Source organism: Microtus ochrogaster, linkage group LG2 (genome assembly GCF_000317375.1).
Source record: "Microtus ochrogaster isolate Prairie Vole_2 linkage group LG2, MicOch1.0, whole genome shotgun sequence".
In the NCBI taxonomy this organism is placed as follows: domain Eukaryota; kingdom Metazoa; phylum Chordata; class Mammalia; order Rodentia; family Cricetidae; genus Microtus; species Microtus ochrogaster.
In genome coordinates this window covers 50,990,391-51,009,938 of record NC_022028.1, presented here as the reverse complement: position 1 = coordinate 51,009,938, position 19,548 = coordinate 50,990,391, and the positions used below count along the sequence as shown (strand labels likewise).

The window sequence follows — 19,548 nt, the reverse complement described above, 5'->3', positions numbered from 1 at the left end:
AGGAGAGCCTCACCCTGCTCGTGAGCACAGGAGAGCCTCACCCTGCTCGTGAGCAAAGGAGAGCCTCACCCTGCTCGTGAGCACAGGACCCAGCAGGCCTGCCCCCGAGTCCCTGCCACTAGACTACTGGAGAGCAGATCGCCAAAGCTGCCTGGACCCAGACCTTACCTCTTAGGGCACAAGAGAAGCAGCAGACTGCAGCTCTCACACGCCAGGCCCCTGGAGGGAAGGCAGACACTCTGGCTGGCCATTTCCTTCTGCCCTAACCATGCGGCTGCTGTACCAGAAGGCTCTGAAGGCTTAGAAACAGTCACCTTCAAAAGCTGCCACTTGGTAGCTTGGGTGAGACTCTCTGGAACAGCTGCTACCTCCCTGGCAGAAGGCCCAAGTGCAGGCTGCTGCTCTCAGCCTCAACCCCGAGGACAGACGGCTCAGCCATGTCACACCTCTGGGCAAATGCAAACAGTCCAGAGACCTTAGACATCAGCACAAGGGTCTGTTGAAGCTCACAGAATAAAGAGGCTCCCACAAAAGTCCAAATCACCACCAATACATTTATTTGAGGAGATGGGGTCATCTATCATGAGGGGAGGACTAGACATTGGCCTGCGTGACCCGTGTGTATTCACACACTGCACTAGACATTGGCCTGCGTGACCCGTGTGTATTCACACACTGCACAGGTGACAGAACCCTCACACTTGGTGTCAGCGTCACAGACAAGCGAATGAGAGGGATAGTCTTAGCAGTCACATGATTTCCCAATCAGGAGAAGGCACTGCCCTTCAATCAGAAAAGTAGTGTTGAAGACAAGGGCCGGACACGGCGCTAGCCTCCCAGCACAGGCCCAGGCATGACGGCGCCCTATTTACAAAGCAGGAACGGGTGCTTCTGGCTGAGTGGCAGGGTGAGCTGAGCTGGAGGTGGAGGGACCTGATCCTGTAAGCCTTTGCCCATGACCTTTGCCTCCACAGCCTTTCTCTGCCCTTGTACAAGATAGATTCAAGTACCTCCGGGCAGGAGGGGATTCTTCCCCACCTCTGCTCCCCAGGCGTCCTCAGGTCCCAGGTGAACCACCTCCAGCAGCCCCACATCTGGACAGACACATGGCAAATATGGACATGAAGCCGGACTGGACTGGAGTCCCTCAGGCCCTCACCAGGGGTAGGCCAAGACCCCATAAATGTTTGGTCAGGCGACTTAGGTTACTCAAGGGCAAAGCATGATCCTGATGACACCCGGCGGAAAAGCAGGCTGGAGCCACGGAAGAGCTGGCCCTGCAGGAGAAAAGGGGCAGTCAGTGGGAACGAGGTCATACTTCCTCAGAGTAAAAGAAGAAGAGGCTCAGAGGCCCAGAGCCACAAGAAAGGGTGCAAAGGACAACACACAATCATGAAAGCAGGGACAGATGCTGCCTTTACCAGCAAGACTAATTCAGGGTTGGTCCGGTCCACAAAGCAAGTTCATGGCCAGTCTGAGCAACTTAGTGAAACCCTGTCTAGAAATAAAAAGTAAAAGGGGGATGAGACCAGTTGCCAGACAGGAAGTATAGGCGGGACAACCAGACAGGAAGTAGAGACAGGGAAATGAGAACAGGAGAATTCAGGGAAGAGGAAAGCCCATTCCTCTGCATTCCTGTCCGACTACAGGAGCAAGATGTGACTATACTGCTAAAGAAGGTACTGAGCCATGTGGTTAACACAGATAAGAATAATGGGCAAATATAAGTTATAAGAGTTAATAAGAAGCCTGAGCTAATGGGCCAATCAGTTTATGATTAAAAAAAAGGGGGGGGGATGAGAGCTAAGCAGTGGTGGTGCACACCTTTAGTCCCAACGCTCAGGAGGCAGAGTCAGGCGGATCTCTGTGAGTTCCAGGACAGCCAGAGCTACACAGAGAAACCTGCTCTTGAAAACCATAAATAAATAAATGAATGAATGAATGAATGAATGAATGAATGAGGGAGGCTGAAAATGGATCTAGCTCAGTGGTAGAGTGCTTGCCTAGCACGCACAAGGCACTGAGTTCACTCTCCAAACGCAAGTGTTCCCTTATGCCTGGGGCTCTAGAACCTATGGCTGAGCAGGAACCTCAGCCCCAACCCTGCAGGAACCCTCCTGCTCTCCGAATCCCCATGGGGAGGCTGAGAGGTGCAGCCCAGCTAGTGCTGCTGGAGGGAACTTTGCCTCTTTTTTTTTTTTTTTAAGATTTATTTATTTATTATGTATACAACATTCCTTCCATGTATGTTTGTATGCCAGAAGAGGGCACCAGATCTCATTATAGATGGTTGTGAGCTACCATGTGGTTGCTGGGAATTGAACTCAGGACCTCTGGAAGAGCAATCAGTGCTCTTAACCTCTGAGCCATCTCTCCAGCCCGGAACTTTGCCTCTTACTCTGCTTCTCCCTCCGAGAAAAGATTAATTTTTTAAAATGGTTATTGTGTGTGCAGATGCTGGGGGTGGGGTGCGCACACACTAGGGCTCACGTGTGCAGGGCAGAGGACAACTCTGAGGAGTCAGCTCTCTCCTCCACCTTTGGGTGGATTCTGGGGATGAACTCTGGCTGTCAGGCTTGCAGAGCAAGCACCTTTACCCACTGAGCCACCTCACCCCGGGGATTCCACCCATTCTCTACCTAAAGGGCACTCGGCACTCTTGGCTCTTCTTCAGGCCAGAGCTTCATTTGACTGGTAGCAAAGTAAAGCCAAGAAAAGGCAAGCACCTGCCCCTAGTCATGAGCTTAGTCCCTGGCCACTGACCCCCAAAAGCTATAGCCAGCAGGAGGTGTCAGTACAGAGCCCCAGAAACCATGGCTGTCCCTGCCAGACTCCCATCAGACCCAGCTGAACCTGAAGATCCCCCAGGTCCAGAAAGGGCCCATGGAGGAGTTTGGCTGAAGGCATCCCAGACGCCCTTCTTACTGGGGGAGTGAATTCTTGGTCTCTGCTAGCTACCACCTTCAAAGAGGGCACAGCATTTATTTATTTATTTATTTATGTATGTATGTATGTATGTATGTATGTATGTATGTATGTATGTATGTATGTATTTATTTGGTTCTTCGAGACAGGGTTTCTCTGTGTAGCTTTGGAGCCTGTCCTGGAACTAGCTCTTCTAGACCAGGCTGGCCTCGAACTTACAGAGATCTGCTTGCCTCTGCCTCTGAGTGCTGGGATTAAAAAGCGTGTGCTACCACTGCCTGGCCCTTTGCTCACAGGTTTTCAGTGTTGCCCAGGCCCTGAACTTCAGCCTCATGTGACTTTCTCCTCTCAGCCAGAGCTGGGACTACTTAGTACCTACTTAGTACCGAGGCCTTTTTGAAAGGTGACCTTGTGAATGTCTCAGAGCAGGTAGAGCAGGTGTGTCTCCTCTACCCTCTCACAAGCCAGCTCCTCCAGAGCAGCCAAGAACACCTCCCCACACACACCGCTTCCAGCTGCTCACCTGCACGCTCAGGTACTTCCAGCAGTGGATCCAGGACTTGAACACAGGGGAATAAGGAGGGAGTCCAGCCTGCAGCCTGGAGGGAGAACAGGGGTCCTCAGACACATCGTCAAAGAGGGCAGAGAACTCAGGCGCTGTGCCCTATGCCCACCCCGACACCATGCTAACCCACAGGAAATTAGTGTTGGTGGAGGGGCTGCAAGGGCTCATCTGGATGTCCCAGCAGCCTTGGCAGGGGGCTAGGTGGAAGGGTACACACGTACCCACAGTTGTTCACAGCCATGAGATCTCCAACAAGCAGGAAGGGGTAGGTCAGCATGCTTACTGCAATCTGAAAGACAGACAGACCTCAGTGCCAGCATGCCCCTTGCTGGGTCCTCCAGGCCCAGTGAGACCTGCCTCCTCCAGCCCACCCTGGCCTAAGAAGGCAGTCAGCAGGACTTACCCCCATCACAAACTTGGTATAGCTCCTGATGGCCAGGGCCTGGCTGAACTGTAGACAGAAAGGAAGCAGTGTTTACCACAGGGATGTTAGGGGCAGACTTTAGGTCTGTGGTACCCTCACCTGGCCTCATCTCACCCTCCACACCCCCTTTTCCAGGGTGATTCCTGCAGACGAGGGTGTGTCTCCACAAAACTGCTTTCATTTGTAGACACTGAACGGGCAGGGAAGATCCACCCACCAGTCTCCCCCAGGACCATGAATGACCGAATGATTCCCTCCCCTATCCTTCCAGGTCTGGCCATTCCTGCTGTCAGAACCCTAACCTGTTGTGAGTCCCTAATCCTTATCTTGCTTGAGCAGAAGCCATCAAACTATCAAGTGCCCAGGCCTTCTGATGCTTGACCCCTGCAGGTGAGGTCTGCAGGCTGACACAGAGAGCACCAGCTGGCCCAGGATAGCACACCTGTGCTGCCAGGACCAAAGGCCACTATGGTCACGGAGGGGCAGCCTGGGATGGCCTTGACTACATATTCTCCTGCCTCTGCTCCCAAGTGCTGTGATTACATGCCAGGCCACAGTGGGATTTTTTTGTTTGTTTTTTGAGACAGGGTTTCTCTGTATAGCCCTGGCTGTCCTGGAACTCTCTATAGATCAGGCTGGCCTCAAACTCCAAGATCCCCTGCCTCTGCCGCCCGAGTGTTGGGATTAAAGGCATGTGCCACCACTGGCCGGCTCACAGTGGGTTTTAAAGCAGGATGTCTGAAGGTTAAAGAACTGTAGCTATTAGCTGCCCTCATCTGCCGAAGCTCTGGATAAACCAGGGCCCACTTCTAACACTATAGAGACCAAATTCCTTTACTTTATCTCAGGCAGGGGTCAGGGTAATCTTATTTCCCCAGCGCCAGGGACAATCAGGGCCCCCTCTCATCCAGGTCAAGAAAATCCCCAAATCCCAGCCTGTCCCAGCCCCTGGGCATCAGCACACAGAAAGAAAGGCAAGCCCTTGTTCCAACCAACCTGGGAACCTGGATTCTGGTCGTTCCCCAGCCCCCCTGGGGTGTCACTCACGCTGTCATCCACCAGGTAGGCATTGATGAAGTGGGCCAGCAGGTTACAGCCCCACAAGAAAACCACATCGCCCAGGAGGTGAGGGATTAAGCCGCTAAAAAAACAAGGTGAGCAGAGATGAGCAGGGTCGAGACCCAGGAGCTGGGAAGGCTGCATCCAGCTTACACCTGCAGCACCCAGGCCCAGCCTTGGGGAGGCCTGGGGGAACAGCGGCGGTCCTCCTCCCACATGGAGGTCTCAGGTGTCACAAACTGATCAGTGGTATCATAAGCTTCCCTCAGAAGCCCTGGTGTCCCAGTGTGATAGCAGCCACACCTGGCAAATACAGGTCACCAAGGAATGCCTGGCAGCTGGCAGCTTCTCCTGGTCACTCACCCGACCAACTCTCAGTGAACCACTCAGTGTCTCTGTCCTTCACCCTGGAATGTTCCACCAACAATGCGTCATGCATGTGCTTGCAATGCACCATGCAAGTGTTTGCAAGGACAGCTTCCCCGTGGAGATGGCCTTCAGGGCAAATCACTCTCTGGATCACAAGGTTCCCTGCGAAGTTGCTGAGGTGCCAGAGATGGCCAGGCAGTTTAGAGGGCTCTTGCTCTTACAAAGGACCCGGCTTGACTCTAGTTGTAGGGATCTGAGACTTCCTCTGGCACCATGGCTCCTGTGTACGCCTGGCACACACAAACTCACAGGCACACACATAAAAGCAACACACACAAAAATTAATCCAAGAAAGTTAACTAAGTCACACACCAGTGTTCGGAGGGCAGTCAACAAACATCTCGGCGGAGGCGTCACTCTCCAGTGGGTGCAGAGACTGTACCTATATGCATCCCTTCTCCAAAGCCACCCACAACAAGCATGTGCTGCGAGGAGCCCAGCCACGAGCTGCCCAGGGCTGGAGTGTCACAATCTGATGGACCAGGCACTTGAATCCACTCTTACACAGGGGTGTGAGTACAGGGATGGGTTTCTCAACCTTGCTCTATCACCATTTAGAGCTGAGCAACACTTAACTGATCTTGGGTGTGTTACTTGTCTTATTCTAGCAACAAAATGTTTACCTACAACTGGTCTGTTCATTTCCTTGTATCACGTTAATGCAGTTTTTATCTTACTCCTAGCTTTTGGGGTCAGGCATTTTAAACAGTTGGAAATTAAACGCGGACGATTTCAGCATTCACTGGAACTCCCTCCGGGTACTATCTGTGTTTCTGTGTTATTATTTTCACTTGCATCTTTATCTTCTTTACTTTTCTGATCCCCATGCTTCTACTCTAGTAAGTGGCATTTTTTTGTCAAAGCTGGTCTCCAACAATGCGCATAACCACTGTATGCCACTGCCTAGACCTTCAAGTAGCAAAACAAAAGCCACACTGTCAGCCTGCCTCCTTGGCTGCCTGACACATATTCTTTCTGAAAAGTCTTTATGGTCTGATCTTTCTTTGTGGTAAGTAAGCTGGGCTCAAAACCAACAGTGCTGGGTCTGTGGCCCTCAGGAGATCATATACCCAGAGATACAGGCCTCTATCCCTCTGTTAATGGCTGCTCTGTGGAAACACAGGCCCAACTGGGTCAGGTTTTCTGACTTGTTATAAGAAGTCAGAAACATGGACTTCTGAGCAAATCATACTGAGCATTCAAAGTCCACTAATTGTCAGAACAGAGCCCCACTGCCAATACCCAATCCTTAGTCCAAGTCGTAGCTTGACAGTCACCTTTGGCAACGACGCCAAGGACTATGCAGAACTTCTGAAGTCGAGTTCTGTGTCCCTGGCAACCCCAGAGCCCAGATGAGGCCTGGCAGGGGCTGGCTAGCTCCTCCTCTCCCTAGCATGAGATTGTGTGTGTGTGTGTGTGTGGTGCTGGGTACAGAGCCTAGGCCCTCAGGCACGCCACGCTCTATCACTAAGTTATACCCCTTGCCCACGTCCCTTTTCACCTAAGCTGTGACCCTTTCAGGTCACATGGACAGCTCTGGTCTCCACCATGCTATGGAGTGCAACACAGCTGGGCAGCAGCTGCTGAGCCTGGCCCACTCTGTAGTGAGGAGGGCACACCTGTTAGCGGAGCCACGTGTGGCTGGTACAGGGATAGACTCACGTACACGAAGAATCCCAGCAGTCCCTCCTCCTTGAAAATCTTTCCAATGGAGCTCAGGACACCACTGGGGAGGCAAAATGGAGACAAGGTCATCTAGCAGAAGCAACCCTCCAGCCTTGCTCAGATCAGCAAGCACAAGCCAGAGTGGGAGTCTGTCACCAGGAAGGACCCCAGGGGGGAGAAGCAGCCTTCTTTTGGGGTGAGATGAATTTATTAAACCACTCATGGATGCTGGGGCGCAGCAACCCACGGGGCAGAAGACAGAAAGGCGAGTGAGAGCAGACAAGATCAACTGCACCGGGCAGCAGAGGACACTGCATCTGGAAGGCCTGGGGTCAACCCAGGAAAACACACTTCAGTCCTCCCATTCAGCAAGCCTGGGGTCAAGAGCCCTGCGGCTGCCTGCAGATTAGCGGGCAGGCAGGCTATGGCTTCCTGGCTCTGCAGCCACCTCTGACCTGTGGCTGGAAACAGCTGGCCTGCACAGAGGCGCTGCAATGCCCAGGTGGAAGAGGCAGGTGTACAAGCCTGGTGGCGGCTCCCAGCCCTATCATACCCTATGTTCTTCTCGTGACGGTGGCCTGACCCACTGGGGTTTCAGCCAAGCTGTCCCCTCGGGTCATTTACCAACCTCATATCTCAGTCTGGGGAATCAACTCCCATGAGTGAACCCAAAGCCAAGCATCCTGGCTGTAGAAAACAACCCAAGTCAGGAAACAGCAGCGGAAAAGGCTGTGTGCTTGGGCCATGGGACTCCCGGCCTGAGCTGAATCTGGGTGTGTGAGGAGAAGGGAGCTTCTCAGTGGAGGATGAGAAGAGCAGAAAGCCAGGTTTTGGGAGCCAGAAAAACTGAGGGGCTCAGGAGGGAACCCCAGCTCACACCTAACCCAAACAGACACCAGCACAGGGCATTGAGGCTCCGCACTCCATTCTGCAAGGAGCTGAGGCTCATTTAGAATATCACGGGAGGCAGGGACATTCCTCAGAAGTGAGTCGGAAAACAAGCTATCCCCCGCCAGAAGAGTACATTCAGCAATTACCTACCTGTACTTGGCCTCCCGTCCCACAAACTGTACCATGCAGCGCATTGAGATGACTGAGGAGAGAGAAAGCACTGGGATGACCTGGAGGGAAACTGCTGGCACCCGACCCCTGGGGCATCCAGTGCAGCTCAGGAGGGGTGGCCCTCGGACCCCACAGCCACAGCATCGCCTGTGGAAGGGCACAGCCAGTCTCCTCCCTCCCAGCCCCCCCCCCGCCAGTCTTTCCAGTCACCATCCACCACTGCTTCTGTTGTGTCCGGGAGGGGCCAGCCCACCCCACCCACTGTGCTGTAGCGGGCTCAGCTGCAGGGCCTCACCATGTAAAGGATGGGCCAGCATGCGCGACACACACTGCATCATCATCTCATAGGACGTCTGTGAGAGAGGAGGTGGAGACGTCAGGCTTCTACCCACAGGGAAACAACTCGAATTCCCTCCTCAGGCCTGAGTCTACTACAGATGCGGCCCGCCCCCACCCTACGGCTCCCCGAGGTGTACGGCCACCCTGGGCTTTAGGGGAAGAGACCCCCTGCAGTGTCCACCTGGGGACGAGAAGTCTCCTCTCTGTCCCTTGGCACCGACCTCTTTCACAACTTTCCTCAGCGAAGTCTTCATGTCGTCCTTATTGGAAACCTGCTCGATCTCGTCTGGAGGGAAAACCTGGCCACAGACAGAGTCATGAATCAGATGAGCGCCTAAGGGACAGGCACTCTGTTCGTAGTCTGGGCTGTCAGTAACCACCAGGCTTGGGGAACTGAGGGGCAAAGCCACCATAAAGCTGCCACAGCTGTGGGAAAGAGGGAGGACTGTGGGATAGGGGCCTCCCAAGCACAAGCCCAGGGGCTATGCACTGGAGTCTGCGTGGAGATGTGGGACCAGGGCCGGCAGACTGCACCCGACCTTGACCGGAGCCTGGGGAACCCTGTGTCACTGCTCACCTTCTTCATGCTGCCACGGGTGACAGTGGACAGGGCGTTGGACATCAGGCGGGGGCTCAGGCCCCGGAACAGCCCTATCTTCCCATCCACCTGGACAATGTACTTGGCTGTAAGAAGGCAAAGGGGGTGGCATCACGCCTAGCCCAGGACACCACTGCTGGACCACACACTCAGACGAGTGGTTTCCCAATCACTGCTAAACGCAGCCAGGGTGTGTGTCCAGGGTCTGACACAAGCCAGCTCCGACCCCAAGTGTCACCTGATCTGTCTCTTTTGGTAAAACGCTCCACCGTTCTTCTGACAAATAAGCCCATCTGACTTCTTTCGTGCTTCCTTTCTTTCTTTTCCTTAGCTTTGAAAACTACTTGGCAAACTCAACTGTCGTTTCTCAACTCAGCAGCTGGAATGCTGTAATCCAAAACCAATTTCAGCTGCTTTTATTTTTCTTGGGGTGGGGGTGGGGTGCCCACAAGCAGAGATGACCTTCCCTACCTAAGGGAGGGGGAAAGGAAGGGCATGGTTAGTTAGACAGGCCTAGGAAGGTCTGTGGGCCACGCTGTAACCGTTACCATGCTGTGCTGTACCTAGGACGACACTTGACACCTCCGGCTCCTGTTAGTAAGGGACACGGTAGAAACAGAGCAGCACTGGGGGAGACCCCGGATGGTCAGGTGGCAATGGGGACTTCCTGTCCCCACTGCTGTATTTCACACTCAGTGTGACATGCCTTGCACTCCCTACTTTACATTTAATCCATCTTCAAGAAGGTAACGTGCTTCTCTAAACCCTGGAAGTCAACAGAATATTCCCTCAATTGGATCCCCTTTCAGACCTGTGACGTCAGTTCTCTAGCACAGAACACAAACATGACGCACACAGGCAGTGACGAGCACGTGTGCCCTTTTCTCCTCTGCAGCATAGCTGCCAGGTGACTCCACGTCACACCCAGCAAGGGCTTCTAGGGACAGACGGTACACCTGTTACCTGCATAAACAGCTTCCTGAGGAGGGGGGCAGGGAAGGAGGAGATGAGGGTGCCGGAGGCTGGACAATGAACTGAGCAGAGCTCAGCTCTGGACTGAGGAGCAGGCTCTCACAGAACCAGCTCCCAGATTTCCCCACTTCTGTGCTCAGCTGTCCAGTACAAGGAGACAGCACTGTCCAGAGGCATTCTCCGGAGCTGCGCCGTCCCAACTCCTCAAGCCCTTTCTGCAGAGCCTGCAAACCCCCAGGGATTCCAGCCTTACACCACACAATGTCCACAGCTGTGGGGGAGGAGGAGACACTGGCCAGACAGTTCTAGACAGCCAGACAGCCGGCACTTCCTGATCCAGGAGCAGCCAGTGTCCAGAAGAGCCCAGCAGAAATCCGTTCTTGACATCTGATCTGAAACATTTATAAAACCTGGGTGGGGACACCTCAGAACCTGGCTCACGCTAGCAAGGAGGGACCCTTAGATGAAGGTCAGGATGGTCCCATGTGAACAGGCATGACATCAGACATGAGTCCTTCCTAACGGCACCAGCTGCCATGGACAAATCTGAGAAAGCTGGGTTACCACATGTCTGCGCTCACTATCTTTGTGTACAATGGTGGGTGGGGGTGCTCTATTTGCATAGTTCCCCCGACATCAACGATCTTAAAGAAACACAAACACATGTCCCCACAAAATGGCCATTCTGCCTGGGCCTAGATGCTACACTCGGAACTGGAGGCAAAACTGGAAAAGAACCTGACCTGTGGTTCTGCCAACATTTAATGTGTGTTGGAGAAGGTGGCTCAGAGGTCAAGAACCAGGTTATGTAGCAGGGGAGACTCAAAAAGAACATTCTAGATTAGCCAAATGGGTAAGAGAGGTCCGGAATGGGACTCAGGCAGTAAACTCGGAAAGGCATTTTAAGATCCCTTGTGCTGGCAGGAGGGGACAGGGAGACACAGCTATGGCAGATCCTACCATGCCCTAGCCAGCTGTCACCCACAGCCTGAGAACAACAACGCAGCCAGAGAGGTGGATATGGTCAGACCAACCTCCCCACAGGGAGGAACCAGTGCCATTCATGAGGCTGGAGCAGACAAGTGGTTGCACAAGTTTGCGTATCTATAGAGAATCCCCCCCCCCACCACCAATGCCCAGTTCTAGAACCAGCCTGTGTCTTACAGCCTGGGCTGCAGCACCAATAGGCTCCCACCCAACTCCTCTGCCTCGGGCCACTCAGGTCCCCTCCTTGGAGCTGGCACTAGCTCCTGGTGCCAGGCTGCACAGCAGGCTCCCAAGGCTAGTTGGGCCTGTGGCACTCACCGTAAGTGAAGAAGCTCGGCAGGTAGAGGACCTTCCTCCCCAGCACATTGGTCCCAAGGGTGGGGGGCATCGGCTCATGACCCACCTTCAGAATCAACAGAGACAAAGGACAGGGTCACTCTAAGGCACCTCCCTCGCTGCTACCTCCTACACATGCGCAACTAAACTACACCTCCCTGGGAGCATCAGCTGATACCCTTCATCAATGCCCAGACTAAGGTCCCACCCTGGCCTCAATCCCACAATCTAGATGATCTCAGTACACACACTGGCTTACATTTCATTACTTAAGAGCCTTTTGCTACATTGTAGTCTATGACTGTGTGCAGGATGAAAGGAGGGATACATTTTACTACTTAAGAGCCTTTTGCTACATTGTAGTCTATGACTGTGTGCAGGATGGAAGGAGGGATACATTTTACTACTTAAGAGCCTTTTGCTACATTGTAGTCTATGACTGTGTGCAGGATGGAAGGAAGGATACATTTTACTACTTAAGAGCCTTTTGCTACATTGTAGTCTATGACTGTGTGCAGGATGGAAGGAGGGAGATTGAGATGTGCGTGCTCAGAGGACAACTTTGTGGAGCTGACTCTCTTCTGCTCTGAGGTGGGTTCCGCGACAGAACTCAGGTTGCTTTATTACACTTGTTTTACATCCCTGTGTATTTGTGTACGGGCACACACATCCAGGTGTGCAATGGAGGTCAGAGGACAATTTGCTGAGCTGGTTCTCTCCTTCCACCATGTAGATCCTTTGGAGTCAATACAAGTTCTCGGATGTCTTTACCCAGAGTCATCTCATTGGCCCAGAGATACACATTTTTTTTAAATATTTATTTATTTATTATGTATACAATATTCTGTCTGTGTGTATGTCTGCAGGCTGCACCAGACCTCATTACAGATGGTTGTGAGCCACCATGTGGTTGCCGGGAATTGAACTCAGGACCTTTGGAAGAGCAGGCAACGCTCTTAACCACTGAGCCATCTCTCCAGCCCCAGAGATACACATTTAAGTTTGTTTGGTTTTTGAGACAGGGTTTCTCTGTGTAGCCTTGGCTATCCTAGAACTCAGCTCTGTAGGCCAGGCTGGCCTCGAACTCAGAGATCTGCCTGCCTCTGCCTCCCAAGTACTAGGATTAAAGGCGTGTGCTACCACTGCCCGACTGTTTAAATTTTTTTAACACTTAACTTATGTGCACTTGTGTCATGGCATACAAGCGGGGGTCAGAGGACAATTTGCAGAAACTGGTTCTCTTTCTGTCATGCGGGTTTTGGAGATCCCTCACCCAAGACTGGGTTTCACTGTGTAGTGTCCTGGAACTCAGGTCATCTATCACACTTGACAGCAATGTCTTTACCAATCTGCTGACCTGCAGCCCCCAGTTTTAAGTCTTCATTCTCCATTCTCCTCTGAGATGAATCTATCCATTCCCATCTTCAGGAGGAAACTTCACTCCTGCTTAATTCCCACCACAATGACAAAACGGCAGCCTTGGGTCTCAGCTCTGCTGCCACCTACCTGGTTCCTCTATGGCTCCGGCGAATACCTCCCCATCTGTCCCTGCCAGTCCCAGGCTTAGCAAGCAAGATCTCAATCACCCTGTATCCCGAGGACAAGAGGGCCTGTTTCCGCAGACTATAGAGCAGGGCATTATCAGCGAGGATCTGTCTCTCCCACAGAGGGCCAGCAAGAGGACTGAGTCAGCCACACCTACATGAGGCCCCTGTGGAGGGGCCAGGGTGCTAATATTTTGCCAATCAATGAGAAACTGCTACCAGCAGGTGAAGGGTACAGACCAGCGCCTATGTGGGGGTGAGGACTACCATACTTGGCACAAGGGTGGCACACTAGCCTTGTGCCCTCAGCACAGACCGGAGTGGCACCTGCTGGATGTAGCAGAGGACAAAGCCCACAGTTTAGGAGGCCTGGCCTTGTAAACCGCACTGGCCCTTTGCTGCCTGCTGCTGTTTCTTTATCTTCATTAGGAAGGGGTTTCAAATTTTACCCTGTTCCTGTGGGTGTGCCTCTGAGACATACTAAAGATGACTGCTCACAAATGTTTAATTCTTATTTTATTATCATTGTGTACGTGGACCTCTGGAGTCAGATTTTCTCTTGACACCTTGATAGTAAGTTCCAGGGGTTGAACTCACACCCTCAGGTTTGAGCAACGAGTGGCCTACCTGCCGCTAACCATCTCACAGACCCCCGACTGTAAAATTTCAAAACCCTTTCATTGTGAGGTCTTTAAAATTAAAAAGTGCAGCTTGCAGAGCTTATCCAGGGAAGAGTCAGGTGAGCCAGGCAAACAGCTTTCCCTTCCAGAGTTTTTCTTCTAGTCTGAAGTTCCCACCATCTTCCTTCAGTAGTGTTGGGTCCTTCCTCTGTGCTCCTAACTTGCAGCCCCAGGCTCTTGCTACAGAGCTGTCCTCCCAGGCTCACCTCTCCAGGTCCAGCCCAGCCCTGAAACCTGTCCCCAAGCTGCACATGCTCACGGCGCCCAAATCTGCTGAGTGCATTGTCTTCATTTTGACCCCAGACAGGGTTTCTTTGTGTAGCCCTGGTTGTCCTGGAATTCGCTCTGTAGGCCAGGTTGGCCCTGAACTCACAGAGATCCTCCTGCCTCTGCCTCCCGATTAAAGGCGTGCGCCACCACCGCCCGGCTGTGAGTCTATTTTCGTAATGTCCACCAAAGGCACACTGTTAACCATGATCAAGTTCTCCATGATCTGTTCCCAAGTCATGCTCACCCAAATGTGTTTGTGTGTGTCCTGACCACATCCAGCATTGTGAACCTAATACCAGCATAGCCAATTCACCACCTTCAAGCCTGTGCCACCTCCACCCTGACACCCACAGTCTTGACCTAAGGCCTTACGTTTTCTTCCCCTCACTGTAGGCAACCTCCATCTAGCACTGCACACCTGCTCCCTGCAAAAGACAACCTGTCATTATTATTACTTTTTTTAAAAAATATTTATTATGTATACAATTTCTACGTGTATGCCTGCAGGCCAGAAGAGAGCACCAGAGCTCATTACAGATGGTTGTGAGCCACCATGTGGTTGCTGGGAATTGAACTCAGGACCTTTGGAAGAGCAGGCAGTGCTCTTTACCTGCTGAACCATCTCTCCAGCCCCCATATTATTCCTTTTTTTTCTGATTGCTAAGCTATATCCATTAAGCTCTCGCCCTTAGCTGTCACCCCCCAGCAGAGCTCTCCAGTCCACACCCCTGCCATCGAGGTCTCACCGCCCTTGGCACTCCCACTCACTCTCCAGGTCCTTTTCCAAAACCCTTTTATGTCATTATGTCATTCTTCTTTTCAGACCTGCACACTAACACCACCCAGTGACGAGCCACTTCCCACTGTCCTCCCATGAAGCCCACCCATTCCTGGCACCCAACAGTCCCTCCACCCCACCCTACCCCACCCCACCCCACAGACACTCCACCTGCCATTGTAAGGTCCAGCATTCAACTCTTAACCCATCAGCTCAACTCAAAATACCTCCAAAGCGCTGTCAGTGTCTCTCCTAAGCTGAGGCTCAGCATGCTGGAAACCCTAATGCTGTAATGCCCCATCAGCCACCTCCAAACCTGTCAGTTTGATGCCCAGTGGCCCTGATTGCGTCTTCTCATTGCTTGTCATATTTTCTAGTCAAATTCCAGTTTTCTACATCCCCATCCCCCAGAGCTTCAATGATTTCCATTCTCAAGGCCTTCTTATTCCAAACGCATTCCTGATTCTCTCCGTTCTATTACAAGGACAGTAAAATCTCACACCCACTTGCCTTAAATCAATCCTCAGATCTTAGCTGGTTCTCCATCTCAATTTTCACTACCCATCCTCCACTCCTCTAAACTGGAAATTTCTAGAAAACATCTCTGGCTATCAGTCTGAGACTGAACCATGCCAATCAAAGTGTCCCCACCTCCATCACACCCACTCAGTTCTGCTAAATGAACACGTTCTTCCACCTCCCCCATCCCCCATCCTGCCTTTATCCTCCCATCATCCTCTTTCTGAACTGCATCGCTGGCAACAAGCAAAAAAAACAAAAAAACAAAAACGTTATAAGCCCAAGCATCCTAGAGTCTAGACATCCCTACCTTGGCTCTGGTTTTAGCCGGCCCTTACCTATTGTGCTTATCCCACTGCCCTTTCTGCCCATTCCCACCCACGCAGACACAACCACTGCAATTCCATTTCCTTCCTCTCCTAAATGCGTCATCCCCTTCCCCCTGAAAGCCGCCTTCTGGCTCCCCTCTCCAGACTCGTCGCTACCGCCGCTCTACTCCCCCAATGCGGAGGCCCCTCCTCCCACCAAATCTGTCGTCGCCATCAAATCCACAGCCCCCTTCTCAAGTAAACCGATCGCTCTTTCCTGTTGCATTCTCTCCCTCCCAGATTTTTGGCCCCAGTGCCCACTCCTTTGTCCCTCAAAAGCGCTTTTATCCATCCCTATAAATCCAGAGCCCCGTTGTCCTCTGCCCCAAATGGATTCACCTTTTAAACACTTTGCTTACGTCCCCAGCCCTCCTCTTTCACCAAAACTTCTCGGCCCTCCCCCAGCTCTGTGGTTACTTCTCGCACCCCAAATCCATTACCCTTCGTAATCTCAAGCCTACTGCCTCCGACTATTTATCTCCCATATCTTATCGCCCCCCTCCTTGCACCCCCAATCCCCTCCTATCCCACGTCTGTCACTCGCGTCCCTTAGCCCCCTCCCTGAACCCCCAATCTCTTCCTATTCCACATCTGCCACCCGCGTCCCTTAGCCCCTTCCTGCACCCCAAATCCCTTCCTTTCCCACGTCTGTCACCCGCGTCCCTTAGCCCCCTCCCTGCACCCCCACATCGCACACCCCCATCGCCATCCTCCCGCGGCGCCCCTCGGCCGCACCTGGATCAGCAGCTTCACGTAGAGCAGCGGGTGGCTCAGAGCTGTCACGCCCGCGCCCAGCGCCACGAACAGCGCCTCGGTGGTCGGGGCGTTGTCCCCGGAGCCCGGACCCCCCGCGCCGCCGTCCATCCTGCGCGCCGACGGCTGAGCCGCGGGCCGAGGGTGGCGAGGGTGCGCGCGGTGAGCGGGCGGCGGGTCGCGAGCGCGGGCCTCGACTCCCGCCGGCGCGCCGCCGCGAGCTCCTGCTCCTGCTCCGGCTCCCGCCATCCCCGCGGCGCCGCCGGGAGCCCAAGGCGCCACTTCCGGGTCCGAAGCCCCCATGGCGCCAGGCGGCAGGTCACTCCCCGTCACGTGGTGATGGGCACGCCCCCTCTGGCGTCAAGGGGCGGGGCCAGGTGGCACCACTCGCGCCGCGGGGAGAAGGGGGCGTGGCTGGCTGGCCTGTGCCATCCAGCACTGCTCTGCTGCCCGGCCTCGTCCGCCCGGAGCCCATTCTCTGCAGCCTGCTCCTTTGCGGACCAGGCCTGTCGCCGCAGTTGTGCCTACTGATGAGCGCCTCTGCGGCCCTCCAGCAAGCTCCCCGGGCCTGAGTAGAAACCCCTCAGTATTTGAGTAACTCCTGGCCGGTGAGGGTTAGGAGCATCCGTGGCTTGTGCACTGGCGCAGGCCCCGTGCTGGGTGTGTTTTGTAACTAAATAACTGGGCTTAGAGTAGCTCTGGTCTAGTGGCTGGAACACGGTGTTTTGCAGGGCTTAAGTGCAGTCCTCACAGCCACCTTCCAGGAAGGTACTTCCTCCAGCGAGTGGCTTGTTTTTGTTTGTGACTTGATCCCACCTTTGAGCCAGCCCAGCAGCGCTCTGGTAGTCTAGCCCTGCCCAATAATATAATTTTCTGGACCTTAGCGTGAGCAGGCACATGGGCCTTTTGCCTGCCCTTATTCTGTTGCTAGTTCATTCCTGAGGACAATCTTTAGCCAGGCATGTGCATCTGTTCATGATTGCCCACGAAAAAAGCCCATCACTGCCACCTGTTAACACCGCCTCTTCCGACAACAACCCGTTGTCATTTTCAGAACCTTACAGTTTCCCCTGCTAGTGAGCTTCCTCCACCTCCCATTCTGCTTCCCCTACCGGGACTTGTCCATCCTCCCCTGGGGGGGGCAGTGAGTGGGGGCAGGGGAGGGTTTCACTTCACTGTATCATTAAACCTTCTACCTTTTCCCAGACAGACTTTAAATGATTTCCTCTTGCCTGGATTCTGATTTAACTTCTTTATGGGGACCTTCAAGTCAAGTTCATAGCGCAGGACTATACCAGGAAGACCACTTTCCAGGATGAGGGAAGGGGCGGGATTTACCTCACCTTCCTGACACTTCCCCACCCAAATCCTTTCCTTCCGTGGGCTTTTCCTTGGCATTTCCCCCTGAGCCTTGCTTTTCCGTCTGAATCTGACTGCCCACCGTTGGGCCCCGTGGCTCTTGCAGCCCGTGACTCCCTTACAGGGAGCTGTATTGTATTGGCTGGTATTAATGTCTGTCTTCCACGACCCCAAATATAGGGATGCATACAAAGTATATCTTCAGAGAAATCCTTCCTAAGTGAACGAACCAGACAAAGAAACTTAGGTGCAAACAGTCAAGTGTGGTGGCTCACACTTGTAAACTAGCAGTACTCAGGAGGTGGAAACAACAGGATCAGGAGTTCAAGGCCAGCCTGGGCTGTGTACTCTGTTTCGTCAGTTTCCTTGACTGCAATTGATGGCTGGCTGTGGGCAATACAGGCTCTTTTAATGCAAGATACAAACCACACTGAAATTGTATGTGTGTGTCTGCCTTACAGACGACTTCAAAGGGTTACAAAGGCTCAGAATTCAAAGACTTCCAAGAGGCTTTACCGGAGGCAGAGGCAGAGAAAGTCACTTCCGAGGTTAAATATTAACCAGTCGGAGAGCTACTGAGAAAATGCCCAGAGCAGAAGGGTTGCAGGTCTGGCGGGGAGAGTGGAGTTGAAAAGGACAGGGTCCAGGCAGACGAGCAAATAGACAGGTGCGTGGCAGTTCACACAGGCTAACAACGGGCGGACAGACAGGTGGATGGCAGTTCACACAGGCTAACAACGGGCGGACAGACGGGTGGATGGCAGTTCACACAGGCTAACAACGGGAGGACAGACGGGTGGATGGCAGTTCACACAGGCTAACAAGGGGCGGACAGACAGGTGGATGGCAGTTCACACAGAATGTATCAAGCACTGGGGACCCAGCCAAGCTGAACGAAGCCCCCGGGGCTGCTAGGAGTTCTCTGTCTGTTTCCTGGCATGTCCACCGAGTGGCCAAATGTTAGGTCTGCCATCCACTGTCAGGTGTCCTCGTCTCTGAGGCCCCAGGGAGGGTGCTCCATCCTTTCCTGGTCTGGTGTGCTAATTTCTGAGGCCTGTTTTATTTTATGTGCATGGATGTTGTGTCTTTATTTATGTGCGATGTGTGCGTGGTATCCTAGGAGGTCAAACGGTTGTGAGCTAAGAATTGAACCCAGGTCCTCTGTAAGAGCGTCGAGAGAGCTTTATGGTCTCGCCATCTCTCCAGTCTTTAGTATGATTTTAGTGTGCCCATGTGCCTGGCTAAGTTTCCAGGGGGTGACTCTTTACATTTAGGAATAAGCTATCTGTCTTTGCCATAGGGGAGGGCTGCCCAGGCAGTGGCTGGAAGGTTGAGAGAGCTGTAGCTCAAGAGTGCTGTTGAGGAAGCTTACTGGGGAGCAAGGAGTTTATTAGAAATATTGCTACCACTGAAATGAGACACTAAGAACCACCACTGTTTTACTATAGCATTGTCTGGACACCCCATTCTTGATCCTAATTATTAGGGTCACCAAAGGATTAAAGGACACACCCTTGAATAGCATGTCGAAACCTCCAGTTCAGCATAACAAAAAGAAATTAATTAAATTTAAAAAATTTAAAACTCTCTCTCATAAAAAAATTAAGATTTATTTTTACTTATGATTGTGTGTGGGATGATAGGTTTTCTATATTCTGATAATCAGTTTCTTCACCGGCACAATAGATCAAGTTGAATTAAAAAGTAAAAGACTAGGTGGACTAGCTTTATTTGGGCAAAGCACTCCCAGGTGACTCTCCAGCCCCCAGAGAGCAAGGCACGGGAAGGCAGGAGAAAATCATGAGGCCGATCTGAAAGAGGGGTCTTAAATACCCTGTAGGAACATTTTATACCTAGGGATATTTATAGTATATTAAATAACCTAAAGGATAATTACTCATTCTCCGCAAACTGGG

At 52.7% G+C, this 19,548-nt stretch overlaps 1 protein-coding gene across 2 annotated transcripts; it reads right to left on the bottom strand.

The window, feature by feature from the left end:
* Window positions 1–530: 530 nt before the first annotated feature.
* Window positions 531–16,591, bottom strand: Mtch1 (mitochondrial carrier 1). Of its 2 annotated transcripts, none has more exons than XM_005360328.2 (12): window positions 16,256–16,591; window positions 11,344–11,428; window positions 9,046–9,152; window positions 8,690–8,767; window positions 8,425–8,482; window positions 8,109–8,160; window positions 7,069–7,128; window positions 4,911–5,055; window positions 3,894–3,941; window positions 3,712–3,779; window positions 3,449–3,524; window positions 531–1,277 (listed from the first exon to the last, which is right to left on the bottom strand). In XM_005360328.2, exons 1-12 carry the CDS (start codon window positions 16,574–16,576, stop codon window positions 1,206–1,208), a joined length of 1,170 nt encoding a protein of 389 aa, XP_005360385.1. In that variant the 5' UTR covers window positions 16,577–16,591; the 3' UTR covers window positions 531–1,205. The 2 variants fall into 2 exon arrangements, with proteins under 2 accessions (XP_005360385.1, XP_005360386.1); XM_005360329.2 differs by having other exon boundaries at window positions 4,962–5,055.
* Between the last annotated feature and the right edge of the window lie 2,957 nt (window positions 16,592–19,548).

Coding starts and splice junctions, on each gene's coding strand:
- Mtch1 (XM_005360328.2), bottom strand. CDS start 16,576: ATGGGGGCTTCGGACCCGGAAGTGGCGCCTTGGGCTCCCGGCGGCGCC. Junction 8,768..9,045: donor CCCGTGGCAGCATGAAGAAG/GTGAGCAGTGAC, acceptor GTCTGTGGCCAG/GTTTTCCCTCCAGACGAGAT. Junction 3,525..3,711: donor ATGGCTGTGAACAACTGTGG/GTACGTGTGTAC, acceptor TTCTCCCTCCAG/GCTGCAGGCTGGACTCCCTC.